Source organism: Protomyctophum bolini, assembly GCF_963924005.1.
Source record: "Protomyctophum bolini genome assembly, chromosome: 5".
Lineage (NCBI taxonomy): Eukaryota > Metazoa > Chordata > Actinopteri > Myctophiformes > Myctophidae > Protomyctophum > Protomyctophum bolini.
Genome location: NC_137866.1, coordinates 40,045,205 through 40,069,565, shown reverse-complemented (window position 1 = coordinate 40,069,565; position 24,361 = coordinate 40,045,205). Strand labels below are relative to the sequence as shown.

Sequence of the window (24,361 nt, the reverse complement as noted above, 5' to 3'; positions counted from 1 at the left end):
AACGAAATATATAGGGCTTAGGTCGTGCACAATGTGACCAAACCTCGAAACAAATCCTGTTTCAGCATGTAATATTTGAACATTATGTTCACTTCACATGCTGAGTGAGCTCGCACTAATCCTAAAAGGTCGAACACAGCAAATTAAACCAATCATATATCATTCATATTAATTAAACCAATAGTCATATAATCCATATTTCATATTTTCCCTTAGAGTGGCTTAAGAATTCTTAAGTCAGCACTTCCACTTCCAACGGCTAATTTATACTTTGTCACACGAATCCTTTGACAGAAATTTCACTCGACCAAAACGACCTATATTTCAACTGGGGAAAAAGTGCCTTTTGCCACAGTTTTCCAGTTGAAACTCGAGCGAACAACAAAGTGTAATTTAGCCTTTGTACAGTGGCCATGGATATGACCCCACAAATCTCCTGCCGTTTGTCGCTTTGCGCACTCATTATTTCCCGCTGCTTTTCCTTGCAGACTTGAGAAGGCCACGATCAGAGCCCTCCAACTACTACAGCAGCGAGTGTCAGAGAGACCTACCGCAGGCCAAGAAACACAAACCCAACCCAGAACTGTTTCAGGCCCGGCCCGACAAGGCCATGTCGGTCCCTCTGAGCCTAGAGCAGCAGCAGCTCCACAAGCTGTCGCCCAGCCCCAAGAGCATGTCCTCGGAAGGCCTCAGCCCGGACAAGGGCCTCTCTGGAGGGGGGGCCAGCACAGGGGGGGCGGCCAGATGGAGCTCCCGGGAGACTTTCTCTGGCAGCGGTGGCTCTGGTAGGAAAGGGTCAGGGGGCGGCGGCGCCAGCAGCATGGGGAAGGAGAAGCTGGCTAATCGGCTACGACAGCGAGAGCAGCTGGGCATGCTGGTGATGGCAGACAGAGAGATGGTGGACACCGACCTGCTCTCCTACCGAGAAGACCTGGAGAACCAGGACTGTCTCACGCAGATGGACGACTTGCAGGTGAGAGAAGGAACTTGTCTTGTCTCTCATTAACCACTTAAAGATGGAGATCCATGGTCAACCCCCCCCCCCCCACACACACACACACACACACCTAAAACATGATCATCAGGTACTACGATATAAAGTGTTAAAATTATGTTTTTATGTGGCCCCACCCACCAGTTCATCAAGTATACCTGGTTTTCACCTTAGCACCACCCACCTGATCTTAAGCCTCGCCCACAGCTGTGGGTTGTATGATAATGGTGGAGCGGTTAGGGGAGGAGTTAGGGTTATGATGACACAATAAAGGATTTTTTGATTGGGCCTTTTGACTCAAAGGCGTTCAGCTTTCAGGAACAAACCATAAATACAGGGAAGACATAATTGAATATTCTAACCACACCCTCTCCATTAGAGTCATGTTAACTCCATAGACACATACAAAACATACAAAAATCACGGCACTCCATTTTTAAACCCCAGGATCCATATTCTAAGGGAAATCCTTTGCAGTGACACATGTTGTATAAGATAAGATCTGCTATTTTCTGTGAAGGTATTTAATGTAGAGCAAAAACACTAGCAAAGAACCCTGAGGGACTCCACTCAACCGTATGGGTTTAACTTTCATGTCCTACCCAAGATTTGAACTCGTGCTGACCCTTAACTATACTGCAGTTGTATATTAGTTGCTGTATAATATATGAATATACTCATACATACAAACAAAATGAGCCCTCAAACTTTTTTCGAATCATTTTGACACATATACAAATATAACGTAAGGATCTGGAGTGTCAGTTTGGTATTCACTTGATCATTGTTTGCAAACCGTCATGTCGGTTTATTGGAATTGTTTATGTAAACTGTAAAAAAGTGTCCTGTAAGTCCATATTGGCTGGGCTTCTTCGGAAGCATGACACTTAAATAAACAATCAATCGATCAATCAATCTATAATATGCTTATGTTTATGCATTTTTGTCAATTGAAAATGTCAGTCAATGGTGCCAGCTTGTTCACAGAACTAGAGTATAGCGTTATCAGTTATAGTTTTGAATTTAATTATATTTTTCCGCTGTGGAAATGTCTCTGATTACTCATCTTGATTGACGCTACTGAGACTCAGTAGAGTGCATACTGGCGCCAACCTTTTTTGGCGGGGGGGGGGGGGGGGGGGGTGGGGTCAACGTGGCTGATAAGAATCTATTTAATTGGCCTAATGTGAAATTGAATGTTAATGTGTTAATGTAATGCACTTCACGTGCGTATTTGTAGATACGTGTGTGTGTGTGTGTGTGTGTATGTGTTTGCGCGGGCATGTGTGTGCGGGCGTGTGTGTGTGTGTGCGTGCGGGTGTGCGTGCGCGCATGTGTGCGTGCACGGTGCACCACCCAACCGATCGTTACACTTTGTTACTGTAGCGCTGCGCTTCTTTCCACCACGTGTATAAAGAAGCACTCTTCCTGCCTTGATAGTTTCCTGAAGCATGGTTTATCTACTCCATCATGCCAGGGCAAATGAACAGAACGTAGGCGGGTGATATATCTACATTCTACATATCCCTTAACTAGGCTGGACATGAGAGGCTGCCAGAATGAAAGGCTTTGCATCTCGTTCCTACAGTACATCAACTAAGATACAGGGTCTGTGGAGAACTGTGTGACTTGTATGTTGCGTTCCAAGGGTTGAGTCACGAGTTGTAGCACTTTTCTCTGAGAGAATAGCAACTGTCCCTCGGCTCACACGCACGCACACACGCACGTGCGCTAGGCATACATAGCTTCGCTGTTGACCTCCATCACTGCATAATAAAGTCCCTCCATTGATCCAGTCCAGCAGCCATCCATCTCAGTCTCACCAGGTCAGTGAGCTATGAAGATCTGGATCAGGCCTCTCAATAACATCATTACCACCAGCATTATTCTCTCCATTATCATTAACGCCAGTCATTTTTCATCCACACTCACACTGCCAAACATTGCTGCATCCTTCAGAACAAATAAGCAGCACAATCACCAGATGACCCATGAGGCTAAGGAGAGATCCAAACCACAGCACATTGACTGAGGCTATGGTCACACTGGCCGCCACCATCTGAATTTGTATCCAGATTGGTCATTAGATTAGATGATTTGAAAATCTGGGCATTCAAATCTGGGCATTCAGGTGCTGAAGCCTAATTTACCCATTTGGGGCGGGAACCCCTTTTGGTGTTAGCATCATGTCATGCTTTAGCTATTGAAAAATAGCTATAATGCTATTTTTGAAAAATCGAAGAACGACTGCCATAGAAACATAGCTTTTTCAGAAAACTGTCAGGATGTAGAAGACATTTTTAGAATCTGATCTCAGGTCAAAATAGGTTAAGGGGTTTTCACATCAAGCTCTATCCTACTGTATATCCTATCCTGTAAAGAAAGCGAGCTCTGCCTGTCACACTCTCTGGAAAATTACTTTTGAAACTGGACAGATTCAGAATCAATGTGTGACCTATTGAGACCTGTATGACAACAGAACAGAACCTGATCAACCCGTATGACCCGTATTGAGACCTGTATGACAACAGAACAGAACCTGATCAACCCACACAAGTCATGGGATACACAGAAAAACCACTTATATTATCCAAATAGGCTATGAAGGTGAACAAGAAACACAGTTGAAGATGTGATTGCAATGTAGATTGAAACGTATTTCTCGGATATGGATTAGTATAACTACAATAACTTGTGTGACGCCGTGTGGTCAGTAAGGGCAATACGATTTGTTTTATTAAGATAAATAAATGTGGAGATAAGAGGTTACTACCCAATAGCAATGCTATGTTTTTCAGTCTGGACACTGCAGTCTAATATAAGGGGTGTTCACACTAGGCACTAAAGCTATAAAGATATTTGGTGAGCAAAAATAGGAAGCATTACTCACGCCTATGTCTTTACGTCGTTACCACAGCGACCAATGCAATGCCCATAGTTTGACAATGACCGAATGCACAAATCCGATCCGATGACATTGTGGATTGCATCTGCCTGCCTACAGTCTGAACCAATGCCTGTTGGTTCTGTTGGTCAGATGAGCGTGGCTGTTCTTCCTCCCGTGCAGGTGAACATGATGACTCTGGCGGAACACATCATAGATGTTGGTTCTGTTGGTCAGATGAGCGTGGCTGTTCTTCCTCCCGTGCAGGTGAACATGATGACTCTGGCGGAACACATCATAGATGTTGGTTCTGTTGATCAGATGAGCGTGGCTGTTCTTCCTCCCGTGCAGGTGAACATGATGACTCTGGCGGAACACATCATAGATGTTGGTTCTGTTGATCAGATGAGCGTGGCTGTTCTTCCTCCCGTGCAGGTGAACATGATGACTCTGGCGGAACACATCATAGATGTTGGTTCTGTTGGTCAGATGAGCGTGGCTGTTCTTCCTCCCGTGCAGGTGAACATGATGACTCTGGCGGAACACATCATAGATGTTGGTTCTGTTGGTCAGATGAGCGTGGCTGTTCTTCCTCCCGTGCAGGTGAACATGATGACTCTGGCGGAACACATCATAGATGTTGGTTCTGTTGGTCAGATGAGCGTGGCTGTTCTTCCTCCCGTGCAGGTGAACATGATGACTCTGGCGGAACACATCATAGATGTTGGTTCTGTTGGTCAGATGAGCGTGGCTGTTCTTCCTCCCGTGCAGGTGAACATGATGACTCTGGCGGAACACATCATAGATGTTGGTTCTGTTGGTCAGATGAGCGTGGCTGTTCTTCCTCCCGTGCAGGTGAACATGATGACTCTGGCGGAACACATCATAGATGTTGGTTCTGTTGGTCAGATGAGCGTGGCTGTTCTTCCTCCCGTGCAGGTGAACATGATGACTCTGGCGGAACACATCATAGATGCCACGCCGGAGCGGATCAAGCGGGAGAACTTCTCCAGCACGGACGCGATCCCGTTGGACACCAGTGGAGTGAGCAACACCATGAACTGGCTGGCCAACTACCTGGGAGACGTGGAGCAGCTGCCCAGCATCATCCACCTGCGGTGAGGATGGAACGCTTGGTGCATCTGTGGCATTTTACATTTTAGCTTCTCCCCACTTCTCAAAAAAGAAGACGTGTTTTGGAAAACTGTTAGGATTTATGACATTTTTTGAATGGGCCTTATAGGTCTTATTCTGAAGAGAGAACAAAAAAAACCCATTTGTTTTTTCATGGCTGTAGTCAGATTGAGGCCTGTTCTATTTTCTAGTCGACGGGAGACACAGACCACCAAAGTCTATACGCAACCCACCCAGGCATTGATGAGTTTAACCTTGTATTGCAGTATGTGTTTTCACTTATCACTTATCTTTTGAGAAACAGACAGAGGTACATTTTATTCAAATTTGCACGTATTACTAGTTGGAGACAGCGGTGACTTGAAGAGCAAAAATATGTACAGTATGAGGAGAGCAACGTACAAAATTACCCTGTTGTGACGCCAAATTCAAGATTCATGTTCACTTGCTCAGCTTTGCCGGTATAGAGCGTCGCAGTCCCGCCCCCTTTCAGAACGACGAGTGGCCCAGGAAATTATTCTCCATTCATTTTCTCCATAGGCTTTTCAAAAAGTATTTATTTAAAGACGGTTACGCCGCGGACAAAGCCAACTCGGATCGTGACAAATCATGACAATAATTACAATGTTTTGGGCCGATCAAATAATTAGTAAGAAGAAAAACAAAACAAATAGTGTCGTATCCTGCCTTTATTTTCTTCTTTCAAATGATTTGATCGGCACAACATATTGTGTTTGTTGTCATGATTTGTCACGATCCGAGTTGGCTTTGTCCGCGGCGTAACCGTCTTTATATAAATACTTTTTGAAAAGCTTAATGGAGAAAATGAATGGAGAATCATTTCCTGGGCCACTTGTCATTCTGAAAGGGGGCGGGCCTGCGACGCTCTATAACAGAGAGAAGATAGAGAGGGGGGCTATACCTGTAACTGGATTGAATGCATATAGCTGGTTGACATGCATAGTTTAATGTGATTATGGCAGTAAACCAAGTTTATGTTTTACTCAAAAGTCAGTGGTTTTGCTTTTAATTTGCATTTCCCTGGTGGTCTTTAGCCTGCATGCATAAAGGTTCCAATGTTTTCTTCCCCCACAGATCTCTGTACAGCGAGCCCCTGACCCCATCCTCCAACCCCAGCCTCAGTCCAGGGGGGTCTCCGCTGAGAGAAGCCCCCCTGGAGAGGTCTGCCCTGCCCTCCCCGGCGGACTGGAGCGAGTTCATCAACGCCTCCAACAGCAAGGTGGAGCGAGACCTGGCCCAGCTGACTCTGTCGGACCCCGAGCAGAGAGAGTTGTATGAGGCCGCCCGCCTGGTACAAACCGCCTTCCGCAAGTACAAGGTACAGGCCAGCTGGCTCGGGTGTCATGTGACGCGTGTTCACCCGCCTCCCGCTGTGGGCGAGGTTACGCTGTGTTAGATTTATAGGACGCGTATGAGGGGTTTCACTTGGCATTAACGACGGATGACATGTGCCAGCAGGGGGACATGCCGACTGGTTCATCTGGGTGCGAGCTTCAGAGGTGCAACGCAGAATATCTCCCTTTCTGGGAGATATTCCACAAATGTTCTATCCACATTAATATATTTTTGTCTCCACCTCTGTCTGTGTTTCTCTCCTTTGTATATACAGTACTGTGTATATATATATATATATTATTATTTTTTTAATACATGTACGTAGCAACTCTGATAAATACTAATCTATTTGTATGGTATGAAGTTCAAAGTCCTCTGGCCCTGTGGTTTCAGCATGGGAACGATGGCTTGAGCGGAGCATGGCCTGCACTGCCCCCCATACACCCCCCATACCCCCGCTCCGATTAAAACTGATTAAGCTCACCTCCTTTTCAATATCTATCTCTTTCTCTCTCTCTGTCTCTCTCTCCCCCCGTGTAAGTCACCTGCGTTGGTTGCCGCTGCTGCCTGCCCTTAATTAGCACAACACACACACTGCCAAGTCCCGCGCTCTCCCCGACCCCCGTGCCTCCCCTCGCTCCCCCTCCCCCCTGTGGCTCCTTTTAATGAGTTTCCGTGTATCAAACTGTTCGCTGTCATTCACATCCTCTCTTGTTGTTACCCCTCTGCCGGCTGGCTCTTAGGTGGACGGCTGTCTCTCTCTCTGTCCCCCCACCTGCCCCCACCCCAGCCCGGCCGGCACAGAGCCCAAAGCGGAGAGTCTCACAGCCGCAGTGCAGCAGCAGCTCACCCAACTCGCCTGGCCCCCTTTTGGCCTCCAGCGAGGCCTGGAGTTACGTGGGGCTAAGGGCGGACACCTTCCAGGGGTGTCGTGGGTCATGGGCCAAACTGGAGGGTTCCGCAGGGAGAGAGCTGACAGAGGCTTGTCATGACCTTTGTGGCAGCACAACGGCTCCTATATTTGTCACCTCTGACCTCTCCCCACTCTACTCTCCCCACAGGGAAGGCCACTCCGAGAGCAACAGGAAGTAGCCGCAGCCGTTATCCAACGTTGCTACAAGAAGTACAAACAGGTAGGTTCCAGTGGTGTACACTAGTACATTTACTCAAGTACTGTACTTAAGTACAACAGGTATTTACTTTACTTGGGTATGTACATTTCTTTCTCAGAGGCAAATATTGTACTTTTTTATATGCCGCTATAATTATTTGACAACTTCAGTTACTTGACTTGTTTGATTTGTATTATTAATACAAGTAAAGATGTCGAATACAGAACTTTTACCTGTAACAGAGTATTTCTATGTGCTATTGCTACTTTTTAACACCTTATTGACTATTCTATCTGAATTCATGAGTCTATAGTCTAGTCTAACTTAACACTCCCTGAAAGTGGTTTCACAAGCTTGTTCCAAGCCCAGGCTGATCTTATGTGATGCTAGTCCATGATTCACAATCTTTCACTTTTTTCTGTTTACAAGCTAACATGGATAGCCTTGAAGGTAACACCTTTTCAGTGTCCTAGATCACACTGTCGACAGCCATTATATTTGACCAGACTAAAGAGTATTGCTATGTCAAAGCACTTTTTTTATACACACACACACACACACACACACACATGCATGTGCACATGCACGTGCACGCGCACACACGCACATACACACACACACATGCACGCGCGAGCGCACACACGCGCACACGCACACGCACACACACACACACACACACACACACACACACACACACACACACACACACACACACACGCATGAGTACTCTTGAGTGTACAACACATTAACTGCCTGGTATTAAGTAATTATTTACCTGCTTTACTGCCAGAATTTGTACTAGCGGGGCAGATAACTGAAATAATCGTTCACTATAGATTCCAAATTTCCATGGACTTACTCACTGGCTTCCATATATCAGTCCCGGAATCCTAATATTCTGCTAAATTAGAGGTTTGTGTTATGTCTGATGTCTGCCCTGCCTGTGAGGGAGGGTGACCCGCTGTTTCTCTCTCTCTCTCCCCTCGGCAGTATGCACTTTATAAGAAGATGACGCAGGCCGCCATCCTTATCCAGAGTAAGTTCCGTAGCTACCATGAGCAGAAGAAGTTCCAGCAGAGCAGAAGGGCAGCTGTGCTGATCCAGCAATACTACCGCAGCTACAAGGAGTTTGGCAGGCTGACGCCTCACCGCCACGGGGCTGCCGCTGCCCTGGTGCAACACAAACTGAGGTACAGTATAGACACACAGCAGGAGTACAGTCAGTATACTGCGCTGTTCAGAACCAAACAAAAAGGAAACTGCTAAAGACAGCATAGATGTCCTCACTGAGAGAAGTTACTGTATAACCTAGGGGTTTACAAAGTTTTTCATGTCAGACCACAGACCCCCAATTTGAGAGTATAGTCTTAAATTCTACGTGTAGTTGGTCCCCCAGGGCTCTGTTTTAGGTCTGCTCTTTTTATGGATGTACTGTTCTTTGTCTTTTCTGTCACAGAAGCACTCTGCTCACTAAGAGGCAGGATCAAGCTGCCAGGAAGATCATGAGATTTCTACGGCGCTGTCGCCACAGGTAGGCACACACAGACACACACACACACACACACACACACACACACACACACACACACACACACACACACACACACACACACACACATGCACACACATAACAGGCATAATGCATGCACATGCGCAGACAGGGTTTGTTTAAAAAAAAAAGTGGGGTTCAGTCATTTTCTTTGTTGTACAAGAAATGGCCAAAATAGTAGATGTCTACATGTGTGTGTGTCACATCGACACACACACACACACACACACACACACACACACGCACACGCACACGCACACGCACATGCACATGCACATGCACATGCACATTCACATGCGCACACAAAACATAACTGTGAGGTTCAGTCATTTTCTTTGTTGTACAATAAATGGCCAAAATAGCAGATCTTCCAGCACACAACATGTCATATCGACACACACACACACACGCGCACACACACACACACACAGACACGTGGGCACACACAAACACACAAACACACACACACACACACACACACACACACACACACACATTTTAATCATTTATTTATGTCCACATAAGAGATACAAATACAAGGACACAAATATTTACAAGGTGCCGCACAGAATGCAATCAGCAAATCCCGAACAAATACCCACACACCCTTCAGGGGTACAAGTAACAGCGTCTTCGCCATATTTGGCGGCTACCGATAGTGGAAGATATTGCACAGAATTTCGCAAGCCGTTTGGCTGCTTTTTTTGGCATCCCAAGTTGTTGGAAGCCTCTTACGACCAAACTGTGTACATGTCCTAGGCTGTCGAAGATAAACACATACAGATTGCACCTATAGCCTAGTTCAATGATGGTCTGGAGGAGCGGCTGGTACTTAATGACCTTAGTCATAAAGGCTTCCTCTAAGCTAGAATCAAAGGTGCAGGCCATTTCAAGAATGAAAACTGATTAACAACATCTGGTGTGTTAGCAGAGAGATGTGCAAAAATGTCAGTATTTTCAGTAGGCCTACAGAGTTGAAACATGGAAGGTTTGACACAGGAATGTTTGTACATTCTCACAGACAGTGCAAAATGTTTAGATATGTCCTTAGTTATGAGATCAACTATTCTGTCGTGGCGTGCTATGTAAAGCCCTTTATAGGCAAAACAGCCATTCAGAATGTGTGACATGGTTGAATGTGTGACACACACACACACACACACACACACACACACAAACACACAAACACATGCACAACCTAACATAAGCTAGCCATGCTCCTACAGTACTTCATATTGTAACTATAAATGGTCTTTGAAAGTAGAGATACTCACATCTTCAAACAATTTTCCCTTCATAACAGTCTTCCTTTTAAATGTTTGTTATCAAATTATGTGAGATAAAAGGCTTGGACGGGTCACGTCTCCACGAATGTGGACCCCCCCCTCTCCTCCTCTCCTGTCTCTTAGCCCCTATGTGTCCTCGACCCCTCCCCTCCCCCTCCCCACAGTGCCTACCATGTGCTAATAGCTGTCTGGTATTGTTTTGCTGTTTATGCCATAGCCCATTGGTGGACCATAGACTGTTCAAGCGGGTGAGTGCAGCCTCAGCAACTCACCATCGTGCTTCTCTCTCTACCTCTCCCCCCTCTCTCTATCTCTCTTTCTCTCTCTCTTTCTTTCTCTCTCTATCTCTCTTTCTCTCTCTGTCTCTCTCTCTCTCGCTTTCTCTCTCTCTCTCTCTCTCTCTCTCTCTCTCTCTCTCTCTCTCTCTTGCTCATACACTCTCTCTTTCACTCTCTCACTCTCTTTTCCTTCTCCTCTCCATCACTGTTGCTTGATGCCTGCTTGCATGATGGCTGCCAACTGGAGCCACAGGGTGGATTGAGGCGCTCCGATTTAGAGCAGAACTTAATCTTTATAACTAACCACTGCTTATGAATGACAACATGACTGCCACACTTAACCGGCTCTCTTATCTCCCTCTTTCTGTTGCTCTCTCTCTCTCTCTCTCTCTCTCTCTCTCTCTCTCTCTCTCTCTTTATCTCTCTCTCTCTTTATCTCTCTCTCTGAACTCGGAAATGATTTTCAGTTCCATTTCTGTTCATTTGTTTTTGTTTCTGTGCGTTTTGTGTGAGTATGAAGATGCCGACTCAAGAGAACTGCAGGAGGTTCTTCGTGTCCTATTATATGTTTTTTATTCTGTTGCATGACGAGTGGTGACGAACTTGGGCCTTGCTGTTATACTCTTCAGGCATGCTATGGGCCGGCTGCTGTCCGTCTATCTGTCTGAGCGGCTGGCTGTGTGTCCTGTTTCTAGCCACTCAACACACTGGGAAGGGAGACTGGTGCTCCTTGTGTGCTGTCAAACGATTCATAGTGTGGATGTATGTTAGGCGAGGCTTTGCTAAGATCTGGACACACTGTAAACAGTTCAACGACGTGTTGCTAATTGCTATAAACCATAAGTGATGCAGGTTTTTATGAACCAAGTTCAGAACATTATTATTATTATTATTTTAACAAGTTATGGAACTTAATTGTATCTTTATGTTGTTGCTGTTAACTTTCATGTTATTTGTACCGTCTACTCGTACTCACTCAGTGCCACAGGATGCCTTTTAACGCCTCCCCTTTATATGTAACGTTGTCCCAGTCTTTTCTCAAGGAGAAAAGCCTAAAGAACTAAGGTTGAAAGTGTCTATATGGCAGGACTTCCATACTTAAACCAATCTGAACAGCATCAACGTCACTTCCTTGGGCAGTACTTCCTGTGCTTCTGCGTAGAGTAGACCCTTTCAGCAGCACTCTAAATGCATCCAAATGATCGGGGGGGTTATTACGCTGAAACCAATATAGGTTACTGTGCTTTGGGGGCAGTTTGGGACGGTTCCTGTAAGCACCTCTGCCGTCTGACGGCATGCAGGCAGGCAGGTCCGTCTGACGGCATGCAGGCAGGCAGGTCCGTCTGACGGCATGCAGGCGGTTCCGTCTGACGGCATGCAGGCAGGTCCGTCTGACGGCATGCAGGCAGGCAGGTCCGTCTGACGGCATGCAGGCAGGTCCGTCTGACGGCAGGCAGGTCCGTCGCTGTGATGTAGGTTACAGTGCCGTGATAGCATGTAGGTCACCATGGAAAAGCAAGCAATAGAATCCCCCCCTCCTCTGCCTCCCCCCGCTGGGAGCGGGGAGCAGAGCTGCAATGGATTCACACCTCCAGGGAACACGACAAGGAAGCAGCACACAGCCATACAGATGAAAACACACACACACACACACACACACACGCACGCACGCACGCGCACACACACACACACACACACACACACACACACACACACACACACACACACACACACACACGCACACACAATATGCCGTGAAAGTATTTACCTACGGCGTATGTATGTGTGTTTCCATCCATCACACATCATGGTAGTGGATATATTACACATACAGGAAACACTATACCGTTTGTTCGGCATGCAGGCAGACTGCATTTGGCTCAAGCGTTGTTTTGGAATCCTTTCTCTGCTCTAATATAGCTTGCCAAACCAGGCCCTCTCTGGTCTTCGTTTTCTTTTGTAGAGTGCCAAACAATGCATATTATATGCCGTCGAACATTGCAGATGTATAATCCAGCCTAGAGCGGTATGTGTCAGCGCTGAATGTCTTGGGAACAGGCCTCTTTTCCTTTCCACTGGTTGAACGCGGCGAGAGCGGCACAAGTAGCCGTTGCAAACTTTGAGCAGTCTTTTCTTTTGGGGCAAATAGATGGCACCATTTGGTTGTTTTTGGTTGCGATAGGATTTCTCAGAACATTGTATTGGAGGAATGTTATCAGCTTAATAACCTACTTACTGTCTGGTAAGTAGGCACTTACGCTGATCAGTCTTGGTTATTATGGGCCTGATTCCTAGTCCTATTTCTTGGGAGAGCCTGTATCCCCCGGCCATATATGAACATTAAGTATATTTTTAATCTATCGGTGTGGTGGAGTTCTAATAAACATTGACAAAACATTTTCTTCGCAGGCCAGCTCACGTTCCTGATAACCTGAGCTGTCTTGATTGGCTCCTCCAGTCACCTGCTGATGTTGTGGCGTCGTGGCGGTGACGAGCCTGTCGGTGTCGTGGTCTAGTTTGTTTGTCTTTGGGTCGTCCGAGGGAAGCGCCGTCCGTACTCACGTCGCGCCTTGTCTTTCTGTGTTTCAGAGTGAAAGAATTGAAAAGGGCCAGGGCACATGAGACCCCTCCCAAGAGCCCCCTTGCAATGTGACATCACTCTCCTCCTGACTCCTCCTCCTTTTCTTTTTTCCGTTTGTACCCGAGACATTTTACAAGAGAATTGAGCAACAAAAAAAAAGGGGAAAAAATGAACACAACGACACAACGTCAATGAAAACACTGCGATGATGATTGGTCCTCCGGCGGTGTTCCTCGTTCTATAGTGTTACATACATGTACAACAGCATTTTTCTTCACGTTATCCTTTCTTCCCACTGACTTGATTTCAGTTGGAGAGTTTGGCAACTATGGGATGATAAACAATGGGGGAGGGTGGGTTGGGGTTGGGGGAGGGGTTGGGGGGGGGGGGGGGGGGGGGGGATTCAGGACATTGGCTTCATGGCATTTTTTGCACTTTTTCATGGAGCGCTTTGTGTGTTTTTTTGTGGCGTACGCTCAGGCGTTTTGGAAGGGAAGAGGCCCAGAGGATCTCACAGTGCAGACAGACGGACAGACAGACAGAGGAACCATACCGAAACACCTTGGGCTCTTTAAAAACCACATGAACCCTAGAGTCCCTATCCTGGGCCAACATTCGCCGGCCGAAATAGCAGATCTACAAGTTCATAATGCATTGTGGAGCTTGTAGATTTACCATTTAGAGAGGAAATAAGAAGGAGAGGACCAAGTGTAGAGCCCTGCGGGACGCCGGTCAACTACTGTAGGGTTTAAGTGGTTTTAATTGTATTTCATACGTTTGTTTGTTTTTTTATGTGACTAATTGACTCATGTTTAGAGGGAAATCTTTACCAAATATTATCGGTAATTTGCTGATCCACAATTGCACACATCCCAACTTGTGTCCACACCTGCCACAGACGAGCGCAACAATTCTTCTGTCCCACGGCTCCGCCCTGCCAGGCTGTCCAGATGGGCGGAGCTACGCATGAATGTAGGCGGAGTTTGACTTAAGCAGAAACAGGCAAACTGCCTCTTTTTCTTTACCGCTGTCATTTCTTAGGATATGATGTTATTTACCATTTGTATTCTTACTTTATTACTTGAATTTCTTACCAACATATATATATATTTATTTATGTATATATGTTGACCCGTATCTTCAGAATTCTGTGCTGTTAAATTTCACCACAGCAAAAAAAGACAAAAACAAACACATGACGACTCTTTGCCAAAACTCTTCGCCTGTGTGCTTGTAGATCAGTCTGCCGGCCTCTGATTTTTGTTTGTTTCTTCTTGTTTAGTGCCCCCCCACCCTCACCCCAATTCACACCCTACAATGAATTAATGTATCACCACATCGTCCTCTGTCAAAAAATAATGTCGTTCCTTTTTGTTTGTTTCGTTTTTGGGATCATTTCATTTGATTGCTCCTCTGGAACCTATACCTAGAGGGGAAAAGTTGCCTCTTTTGTGTTGTATTGATTATTGATTACGGTCATGAAGGTTATTGCTGTTCTTTTTAAACGAACTTCAGAGCCTCTGAGGGCTTTTGAGGACGATCACATACATTGCCTTGACGTCTTAGAGATTCTTCGAGGGGTCACTAAGCTAGTCCCAAAATAGGGGTTTGACAAATCCATATTTTTGACAATTGAGCGGTTTCTGTATATAAAGAAGGCTGAAAGTACGTGGGAGAAAAAAAAACATTTACCCAAAGGGGATTGTATTTTAGAAATATATTATTTTATTCATTAAAAAGGGGTCAAAAACAGGTACAAGACAAAAACAGAATATTTGTATAGTTTTGTTTGAATGCCTAAGAAGTATGGTTGTATTGTTTGTATATAGTGTAAATACCTGGGATTAAAATGAGCTATGTGCATGAAAAACATGAACAGAGTCAAAAGAGAAAAACAACAAAACAGTAGTGGCTATGCTCTGTAAAATGATTAAAACTATTTCACTATAAGAGTATTTTATTTTATTTTGATTGTTCTTGAGAAGAACATTTTGCTAAAGCATGACCTTATTGCAATATGAAAAAACTACAAAAAAAACTTCAACAAACAAACGTACTGTAGAGTTAGGACAAATCTGCAAAATTATCTTAAAAAAACAAAAACAAGTATGGTTATGTTTACATTTTTCTTTTGGGCTACCAAGAATCTTTTGCCAATGGTGCCAAGTAATGTGAATGCTACTACTGCTTAACAAGAGAATTAAGTTACGTTTCTTTGCAGAACAGATAATCATACAGTAGAAATTTCACACTAGCATTAAAGACCATTTCCCCCGATTTGTACTTGGTGACACGTCATGTTGTGCATTGAAAACAGCAACAAGTTCACAATGTGGTGCGGTGCGACACGATGTGAGCTTGTAGATTGGCTATTTTCAGTCTTCGACACCACAGATAACTAATTATGAATGGGGCTTTAGATCACAGTATAGACCGAGGATCACACAACACGTTGCAGAGAGGGAAATATTTATATAACAAACAAAACGGAAACAAAAACCAAACATTGAAGTCTCTAACGTCTCCTCCATTCTCATAGAGAACCTGGAACATTCTTCTGTCATTACTGAATTTGTGCTTTATTTTATGACTTGACTGAAAATGGAATGTGTCAATGAGACAGTTTTGTATGATTTTTCAAAGATTGTAAATGGCAGCCTTGCCCATGGTGACCCCATAAAACTATTTAAAAGCTCTTTGCTTATTAAATGTAGGAGCAACAGATCAATTTGCTTCTTCAAATATGCTGCCACAATCATTGGATTTATCACTTGGTTTTGGTCCTAACACGGTTTAGACCAATAGCAAACTCCCTGGTCAAGGCTGTCAGGGTCTGTAATGACCTTGTAATCCATGTTAGAAAAAGAATGGTCAGCGTACATAAGTGACGGCTAAATTAAACATTCTCAAAGTACGTTTTCAAAACATCTAGAGGGTAATTCAGACTGCTGCGATTATTTTATAATGCTTATGTTATGCTCCACTGTACGACAGTTTATAAATTAGGCTTAAAGCGGTTTCATCTCATTGCGAATCTTTGGTCTGAACTAGGATTAAGGTGCTAAAATGATTTTGTCCTAAGGGAAAGTATAGAACTTGTCACTCTTGTCAGGATCAGTGAGCCAAAGTTCAATAAGTGGGTTAAATCATGTAAATGTATAAAATAGTGCACATATTGTTTACTCCTGAGGAGTAAATAATATATGGACTAAAAGATGCTTTGAAAGCGTGAAAGCAGTTTGAATGAGAATGCACATGTTAGCCACTTGCCTGTTGGGTGCAAATTAATACAACAGAACAATGACAAAGTGTATTTTCTATCCAAGTAATGACATTTAATCATTCAGCCAAGGTGCAAGTGACACTGAATAACTTGTTTTGCTATATTTAGTTTTTTTACACAATTATTGCCATGTATACTTTTTGTATTGTCATTTATTTGTTTTGTTTTTCTCAAATTCATTATTGTACTGTAATGTACGTACTTTATCAATGGATGGACTCCTTTTTTTTTTACACCGACCTGACATGTGTAATTTATTTATTGAGTGTTTATGTAGGAAGTGCCTAATCATAATCCCAATCGCACAACAAACTTCGAATTCATGCGATGTACCTGCATTTGTAAATGTTGTTATAACAAAAAGGAAAGATCATATGAATTCACACTTCTGCATCCAGGACATACCATTGCTAATTACTATCACCTTTGTCACTCACCAAAGTCACAATATGGTGTTCCCCGTTCAAACCAGTATAACAACCACAGCATTCCAGCTTGTCGACATGCTTCGTTCCTTTTCCTCTCTTTTTTATATAATTTCTGTATTTCCTTTGCTCTCTTTTCTACCTGGAACTGCTTGTTAAAACCACAAGAATTAGAAACGCCACTACTGGAGTTTGTTGCCTGGCATTCATCCTCTAGACTGTGGTTAGAATGCATAGCTGATGCAGTGCTGAGGCAAAAGGGGAGAGAGGTTTTATTATGCTTGCATGGGTAAAATAGTTAACTGGGTGACAGAACTGCACCTAAAGCATGCTTATTTTTCCTAGAATCGGTAGTCAGATAGTTAAAAGACTTTACTGTTCTGTAAAACGAAGAACGCCTAGTTTGACGTGTCACAGAACTCAGAAAGAGGGAGGGTATGTTGGGGCCCCGCAGGGCAGAAACCCTACAAATAGAGACAATGATCTAGTTAAGCAGTATTGACTGATGTTTCCATGGCAAAGCATGAGGACAAGATTGTGTTTAGAGCAAGTTTCTACTTTTTAGACTTTTTCAGTTCTTGTTTTTTTCGTTGGTTCATTTGGATTCGATAAGTGTGCTCCCAAGTTTTTTTTTAACACCTGGACATGACTTATGCGCATGCGCGTGGTGAATACCCAGGCATTAAAATACTGTCTGTGTCGGTCAGAAAGAATGAAATACTGTAGAACAGTACAATAGCAAGACTAGGTGAGGGTGACACACTTAAGAGAAAAACAAACACAGGCACAACACACTGCGCGTCAGCAGCACACATGCAGACATGTTAAGGTAGTTAGTCAGTCAGTTAGTTTCATTTAGGCCCTAAACTGAGCAGCAGAAAGGTCAAGTTCTTTACCTGACTGATGCCTGATTTATACTTGGTTGTATACGATGGTGTCACTCGTTTACAAATGGCCAATCTCAAAGCTCTCTTTGTGCCGCAGATGCGACGTGTTGTGAGCTTGGAGATCGGCTATTTTCAACAAGCCTCCGTCATACAATGAAGTATAAAAATGGGGTTTGAGGGACTGGTTTCACCTCCCTTATGTAATTTACTCAGGGTGCCAAAAGGGGGAGGAGGAAACAAAGCAGTGAGCGGTGCTTTCTGGGAAAGACAAACAAATCCACTACTGTGATACTGGACCGAGTCGTTACTCGTTATATAATATCAATTCTCTCTACTCTCGGCGAGGATTAAGATGAATAATAACACAGGTGGTGCCAGTAAATATATTGTTTGTCCTTATCATAGCTCACGTAAATAAGGGATGTGACCTTCTTTTATAAAATCCTGTCAAATGAGGGCGATATTACAGCAAATTGTTTTTCATCTGGGAATACATATCTGATGTGGAGGGGCATCAGCAGGTCTCGTTAAACGATAAGCTCACCTGCAAATCTAGTTTTTACTGCCATTTGTGATTGGGATGACGGGTTTGCTGACAGGCACGTACGCCTCATTACTGTATTATTGATCTTGTGACATTCTGCTAATTGACCTGGGAATCTGCCTTTCCTCCTCTTCTTTTGTCCAAGCACCCAAACCAGAGAAAGGTAGGCACAACAGGACAGCAGAAACAGGCCGGATCTCACAACATAACCCACTCGTGGACACAGAGCAATAAGCATTATTTTTCTGGAGACCTAATAGACCTAGTGAAGTTTTAAAACGATTGGACACATGTTAGTTGACTTAACTCTTATGCAAATGCCAGTGTTGCAAGACAAAGCATTCTGTAGTTTATGGACAGCAATTATATGGCACCCTTTACCGAACTGCACGTTTTCATCAATTCCAAAACCGAGAAGAAAAATAAACGGCCCTGCTTTGATACAAAGACTATGGGTCCTCGACACTTTGCATGTGAACTAGTGTAGATCTCTTTTCCTCTCCTCTATAGCTCTCTCATTCTCTCTCTCTTTCTCTCTCTCGCTCTCTGTCTCTCTCCTTCTCTCTCTGTCTTTCCCTGTTATGTGATCCTATATTTCTTTCCGCCCACCCTCTCACCCCCTCCCCAAATACTTTCATCTCCTCGGTTCTCTACCTGATGTGTTTTGCTTTTCTCTCCGTTCTCTCCCCCTCTCTCGTTTGTAAGTTTTATTTTTGTAATTGTGCATGTACAAGCGTCACTGACTCGATGGATATGTAAAAAAAATAAATTTAAAAAAAGTTATAAAAAAAGAGATTTCAGCTGCTGAAGCCATGCAAAACGTTTTGAAATGCCCTTAAAATATGGAAGATGTTTTCTGAATGCTTTATATTCTTTCTGCTGTAAAATAATAAAAAAAAATGAAAAAAATGAAAAAAAAAACTCTAAACGAAAGCTTGATTATTATTTGTATTCCTCTATACAAGGAGGAGGGGGGCGATGGCAGGTGCTCAGTTTGGTGAACCAATAGGATCCACCGCCTGTTTTCGACCGGCACTCGCTCCTCTAAACCAGAAACCACACAGTCTGGGGGCAGGCTATATATGTAGTGGGAACCCCTGATCTTAATTTAGTATACCTCTGTCTAAATACTATTTTCTGAGTGAGAGTATACTTAAGGAAAAAGAAAGCGAGCTTAATGTGTTCCAAATAGACGTTTTAATTGCTATTCCAACACAGCATTGACTTACATTATGTAACATGACACTCGGTCAGACATTAGACAGCTATAAACAGTTGCAACAAACAAATTGAAAAAACTATCTTGTAACCTCCTCAAACGAGATTCTTCAGACTTTCACACGTTATTGTTTTTGTGGGAGTATGTGTGTGACGTGTGTGTGTGTGTGTGTGTGGGGGGGGGGGGAAATGTGGTGTGTCTTGTATATGTCTGCATTAACTTGTGTGAGTGCAAAATAGGATTGATTTCATAGTGCAAGCCCTGTCTCTAGTGGAGCGGCATGTGGTATGCGGCTGTGTTCAAACGCAGTACTTCCAGAAGCACTCAGAAGCATTCCCGCCCCGCTTCCTGAACTGTTTCCTGATGCCCAGGAAGCGACCGAAGGGATTCAAGAGACTCTGTTTCTCCAGCATCATCTGCAGCCAAGAAATGAGATGAAAGGTAAGAAATTCAATTCCAAAAGTTGTTGTGAAATGTGAATAATGTACAATTGTAATGAAAGGCTCATAGATTGTCTTTGTAGGACTAAAGTGAATTAAACACAAACCTCTCTTTTCATCTGCCTGGGGAGCAGGCCAGCTGATCTAACACCTGAGAGAGACACAATAATTATTGTTAAAAGAAAACTGTTATAGTAGTATACAATATAAATCTCTCTTGTTTGAAAGTAATATCATTGTCTACAGTATGTGTTTTTGTACAAAAGGAAATAAAGCATGTCACATGCCATCTGCCATGTGCCATGCTATATTTCCTTTTCTTTTTTGCTTTTTTTACTGTGTTGATTTTGTAGCTATCTCCACCATACCGGAAGGGCTTTTGCACACATGAGAGTTTTGCAAGCACATGCACTCCTCCCAGTAGGCCAAGGAAATCCCAAACCTTTCAAACTGCCATTTCCGCCAGGTTAAGATTTCCCACCATTTTGCGTTTTCTTCAAAACACACTTTTGGCAGATTTTGTCCAAAACGTACACAAATCTCTATATGACATCATGGGATCAAGTTGTATCAGTCAGGTTATTGTGTGCATGGGAGAGGCCTATTTCTTACAGAAAATGACATATTATCAATTATCATACGTACAACATCCAATCATACCCACATTTGCACCCCCAGAATTGCTTTAACTTCTGCCCATGCAGGGCACTACTCTTAACATGCAAACTCTGTTTCTCCCCGCAGATTCCTTGTGCCCTGATGGCTGCACCCCACAACTGACAGAGCCCTGGGTAGGCAATCAGACCTGGCACAGATCTGTGCTCCGAGGAGCACACTTTACTAGTTTGTTTTCCAGTTCAGATTAAAAACTTCAAAAGGGTCAAACTAAAAACAAACTAAAAAACATGTCAGGCTGCACTGACCTTATAGTACACCACACACAGCTGTGGCTAATCAAATAAATAACAGGTGTGTAAGATTATGGTTTGTGTGCATAGACTAAGTGACTTGACATTGACTGAAACTGACTGTTGAGTTCCCCAGGAATGAGTGAGGAATATCTGAGTCCAGGGCCATCTTGCTCGGTCAGGGACAGATCATCCAGATTCCCAATTCCTCTGTCCTCCACGGACACTGCGGACAGACAAACACCAAAGGTAACAACATTTTCATCTATTTCCCATACATCTTGCACATGCCAACATGTTCATGAATAGTGAAAATTAAGGTCAGAGAGGTACTGTATATAGGAGTAATATTATGTCTGTAACATGTGTGGGAGCAAACCCACATGAATGTGGAGAGAGAGCATGCATTGCAAACTCCCCAAAGAAAGGCCCCATGCAGTCAGATTCGATCCAGGACCTTCTTGCTGTGAGACAACAGCATTATAACAGTAGCCTACTAGCACTGAGCCATTCTATGCAACTGTGTTATAAACAAGAAATGATCACATAGTGATATTTGTCAGGTGAAAGAAGCGCTGGTTTCTTTATTTAGTAACGAACGCTTCTCTCAACCGGCCGGTCTCAATCATAACATTACGTTACTTAACATTTGGTGTCTCTAAAGATTTCTATTACCTGCTTCCTGTTACCTGTTACCTGGTCATGTGACCCGAGTAACCAATACATGACAGCAGCGTGTGTGGCAGCCAATCAGGACTAGGTCTCGACCAGAGTAATCTGGGCGCTTTCGGAAATCCCGCACCATTGCGCACTCGCCTATTAGTTTGCATTGCACAGTGCGCTCAGTGCGCTATTTCCGAACGCGCCCCTAGTAAGATAGTGGCAACACGCTTTGATCTCGCCGCAAAGCGGGGTGCTATGGGCTATATCCAAACATTGGAACTATCCCATTGAGATAGAATGAGCACTTCCGCATTCCATTGTTACAATGTGAGTCAACGCTAGTGTCGCCACTCTATTACTAGATTACTCTGGTCCCGACTAGGAGCCAAAGTCGTCATTACATTTGACTAATTCATGTCAGGTTTCACCTGACAATTACATTTGACTAATTCATATGTCAGGTTTCACCGCACAAAATCCCACCAGTATAATACAGTCTTGGATACATAAGGCTTATGCTGAGGAAAAATGTTGTTTTACCAAATGGGTTCAGAATGTGTAGTTTGTAGGGGGGATGCAAAAAAACGAAAAACAAAACAATATCCCATTTTTACTGTAAAAATCCACTTATTACGCATTAAAAATAGGCCTACAGACTGGTATCACAGAATGACTCAAAGATGTGTTGTCAAACAGAGATTTACATAGCACTAAACATTTAGAGCTTCTCCCAACGTCTGTAATGCAGTGTATTTGTGTTGGGATGCATGTTAGTGCAAAGTCAATCAAACATGTTAGATTGATTGGATATTTGTATCATATGAGTTTCGCACTGTCATTGTATTCTGTTGTATCTGATTGAACATCAGATAGCACAAAAAACAAATCCACATTAAAGGACAAGTCCGGACAAAAATTACATTGTAGGCGTTTTTTCCTATGACTGGCCATGGGGTCTATGAGCAGAATTGCCCCTGTCGTTCACTTTCTCTCACAGCTCATAGCATAGAGTGGAGCCCATAAACATAATCGCTGCGTTCAAAAGTGATTCTTTTTTAGGGGGCACGGTGGCACAATCGTTAGTGCTCTCGCCTCACAGCTAGAAGGTCCTGGGTTCGATTCCCGCGGGGGAGGCGCTGTGGGCGTGTTCTCTCCTCCGCGTCATCAATGCCCATACCCGAGGTGGGCACAGAAAGGATGTTCTCCCCATGTAGGTACCCTCACAAAAACATGCAGTAACTCTGGTCTCTAAACTGATGGAGGGGAAAGGAACTGGTCGCAATAACGTGTTCCTTCACGCGCTACGTCCGGCCGGGGAAACTCCCCCTGTCAGGTGAAAAGAAGCAGTTTGGACTCCTCATGCATAGAAGGGAGCATGAGGTCAGTCTGCTGCCCCCCCCCCCCCCCCCCCAGGTTGGCAGAGGAAGTGTAGCGCTCAAGATTAGGCCTACATTACATAATTGACACTGGGTGAAAAAATGGGTTGCAAAATCGTGGGATAAAAATTATAGTAAAAGTGATTGATCATTTTTTTCATGAACCTGTTATTAATTGTCATTATACACATGCATCCATGCCTTGGTTGTCCCACACGAGCCGCTGCAGACATGCTGTGATGGGCCAGTACAGTCACTTTGATTGGCGGTTTGTGCCGAACGCTGACCCCAAAACATGATTTACGAGACCGTGGCGGCTTGTATGGGACAACTAAAACACTTTTGACCACAACAAATAGCCTAAGTAGCAATATGCTCATGGGCTCCGCTCTACGAGGACGGCTCCGGAAACAGGACGACAGGGGCAAATATTATCCTTTAAATATGTCTGGCAAAACATAATGCATTGTATATGAAAATTAAATACAAATAGAACCTACTGTATCAACTATCAAGTACTACCTTCCTACTGCCTACTACTAGTACCTCTTCAATAGTATATTTAGAACCGTGACAGCAGTAAGAGGAACACTTGTAGTTGTGCATGTATAGCGTAGTTACCGGTACACATTTTCTGATACATACAAATGTAATATAAAGGTAAATATTTCAGAAGAGAAAGCTTGGATTATCACGGAATACAAAACATCAATATACCATCACCCTTGACTTGATTAATTGCTGTACTTTGAAAGAACAATCATTGCTGCAATTAAAGGACTTCACGCTATTAGCTCAGGTCTCTGGTCATGACTTCTCTCATATTAATCATCACAAAGCAGTAATGCTGAGACACAGAGTTAATTGAGGTTTTAAACCGGCGACCCTGTACTGCACTGTTGTCTCCTCAAGTCTCAGGCTGCACAGAGGCAATGTACTCACCGGGGCCTGAGTAGGGCATCTCTGCAGAGTCTGTGATGGGGTGGGCCAACAGCGGTCCTGAAACCACAAGCAGGACGCTCCACGATAACAGCTGGTTGTGCAGCATGATGTTCGGACGGGGTGTGGTTGGATGGAGTCGCTATTGCTGTGTTGGTGGCTGACCGAAAGTCCTCCGATGGCTTGTTGGGTCCTGCTGAGACCCCAATGGGTTATATACCCCATGTTGTGTGACACCCCCCCCCACTCCACACACACCCACACGCTCACTCAAAAACCCACCACACACCTAAAAATAGACTCAAAGACGCACCACTCACACAGGGCCCATGATGACCATTGGCAAAGATGTGCCGCCCAATTCCCTCTGGCCCCGATAAATCAAAACGCAGATGCTGCTGAATTATGGGCGCTATAAAAGCAGACAAGCTCTGCGGCGCTTCACGCTCCAAGGGCAGATTGGTTGTTTTACTGGCCCGTTGGACTGATTGACCGCTTTTACT

General features: G+C 44.1%; 2 protein-coding genes across 2 annotated transcripts in view; one reads left to right on the top strand and one right to left on the bottom strand.

Moving 5' to 3' along the window:
* Window positions 1-14,161, top strand: part of camta1a (calmodulin binding transcription activator 1a) — a gene marked incomplete at both ends in the record, with an annotated part of 412,052 nt that extends 397,891 nt beyond the window's left edge. Inside the window, 9 exons of the mRNA XM_080762953.1 lie at window positions 489-973; window positions 4,818-4,996; window positions 6,108-6,351; window positions 7,430-7,501; window positions 7,910-7,930; window positions 8,471-8,670; window positions 8,937-9,011; window positions 10,533-10,591; window positions 14,073-14,161. Coding sequence (XP_080619079.1) covers window positions 489-973; window positions 4,818-4,996; window positions 6,108-6,351; window positions 7,430-7,501; window positions 7,910-7,930; window positions 8,471-8,670; window positions 8,937-9,011; window positions 10,533-10,591; window positions 14,073-14,161 — 1,424 coding nt within the window. The remainder of the gene's footprint in view (window positions 1-488; window positions 974-4,817; window positions 4,997-6,107; window positions 6,352-7,429; window positions 7,502-7,909; window positions 7,931-8,470; window positions 8,671-8,936; window positions 9,012-10,532; window positions 10,592-14,072) is intronic.
* Window positions 14,162-19,831: 5,670 nt separating this feature from the next.
* Window positions 19,832-23,967, bottom strand: LOC308315116 (urotensin-2-like; the record flags this gene model as incomplete). The annotated part of the gene is made up of 4 exons (XM_080762952.1): window positions 19,832-19,948; window positions 20,080-20,123; window positions 21,002-21,106; window positions 23,862-23,967. 4 exons carry the CDS (start codon window positions 23,965-23,967, stop codon window positions 19,832-19,834), a joined length of 372 nt encoding a protein of 123 aa, XP_080619078.1.
* Between the last annotated feature and the right edge of the window lie 394 nt (window positions 23,968-24,361).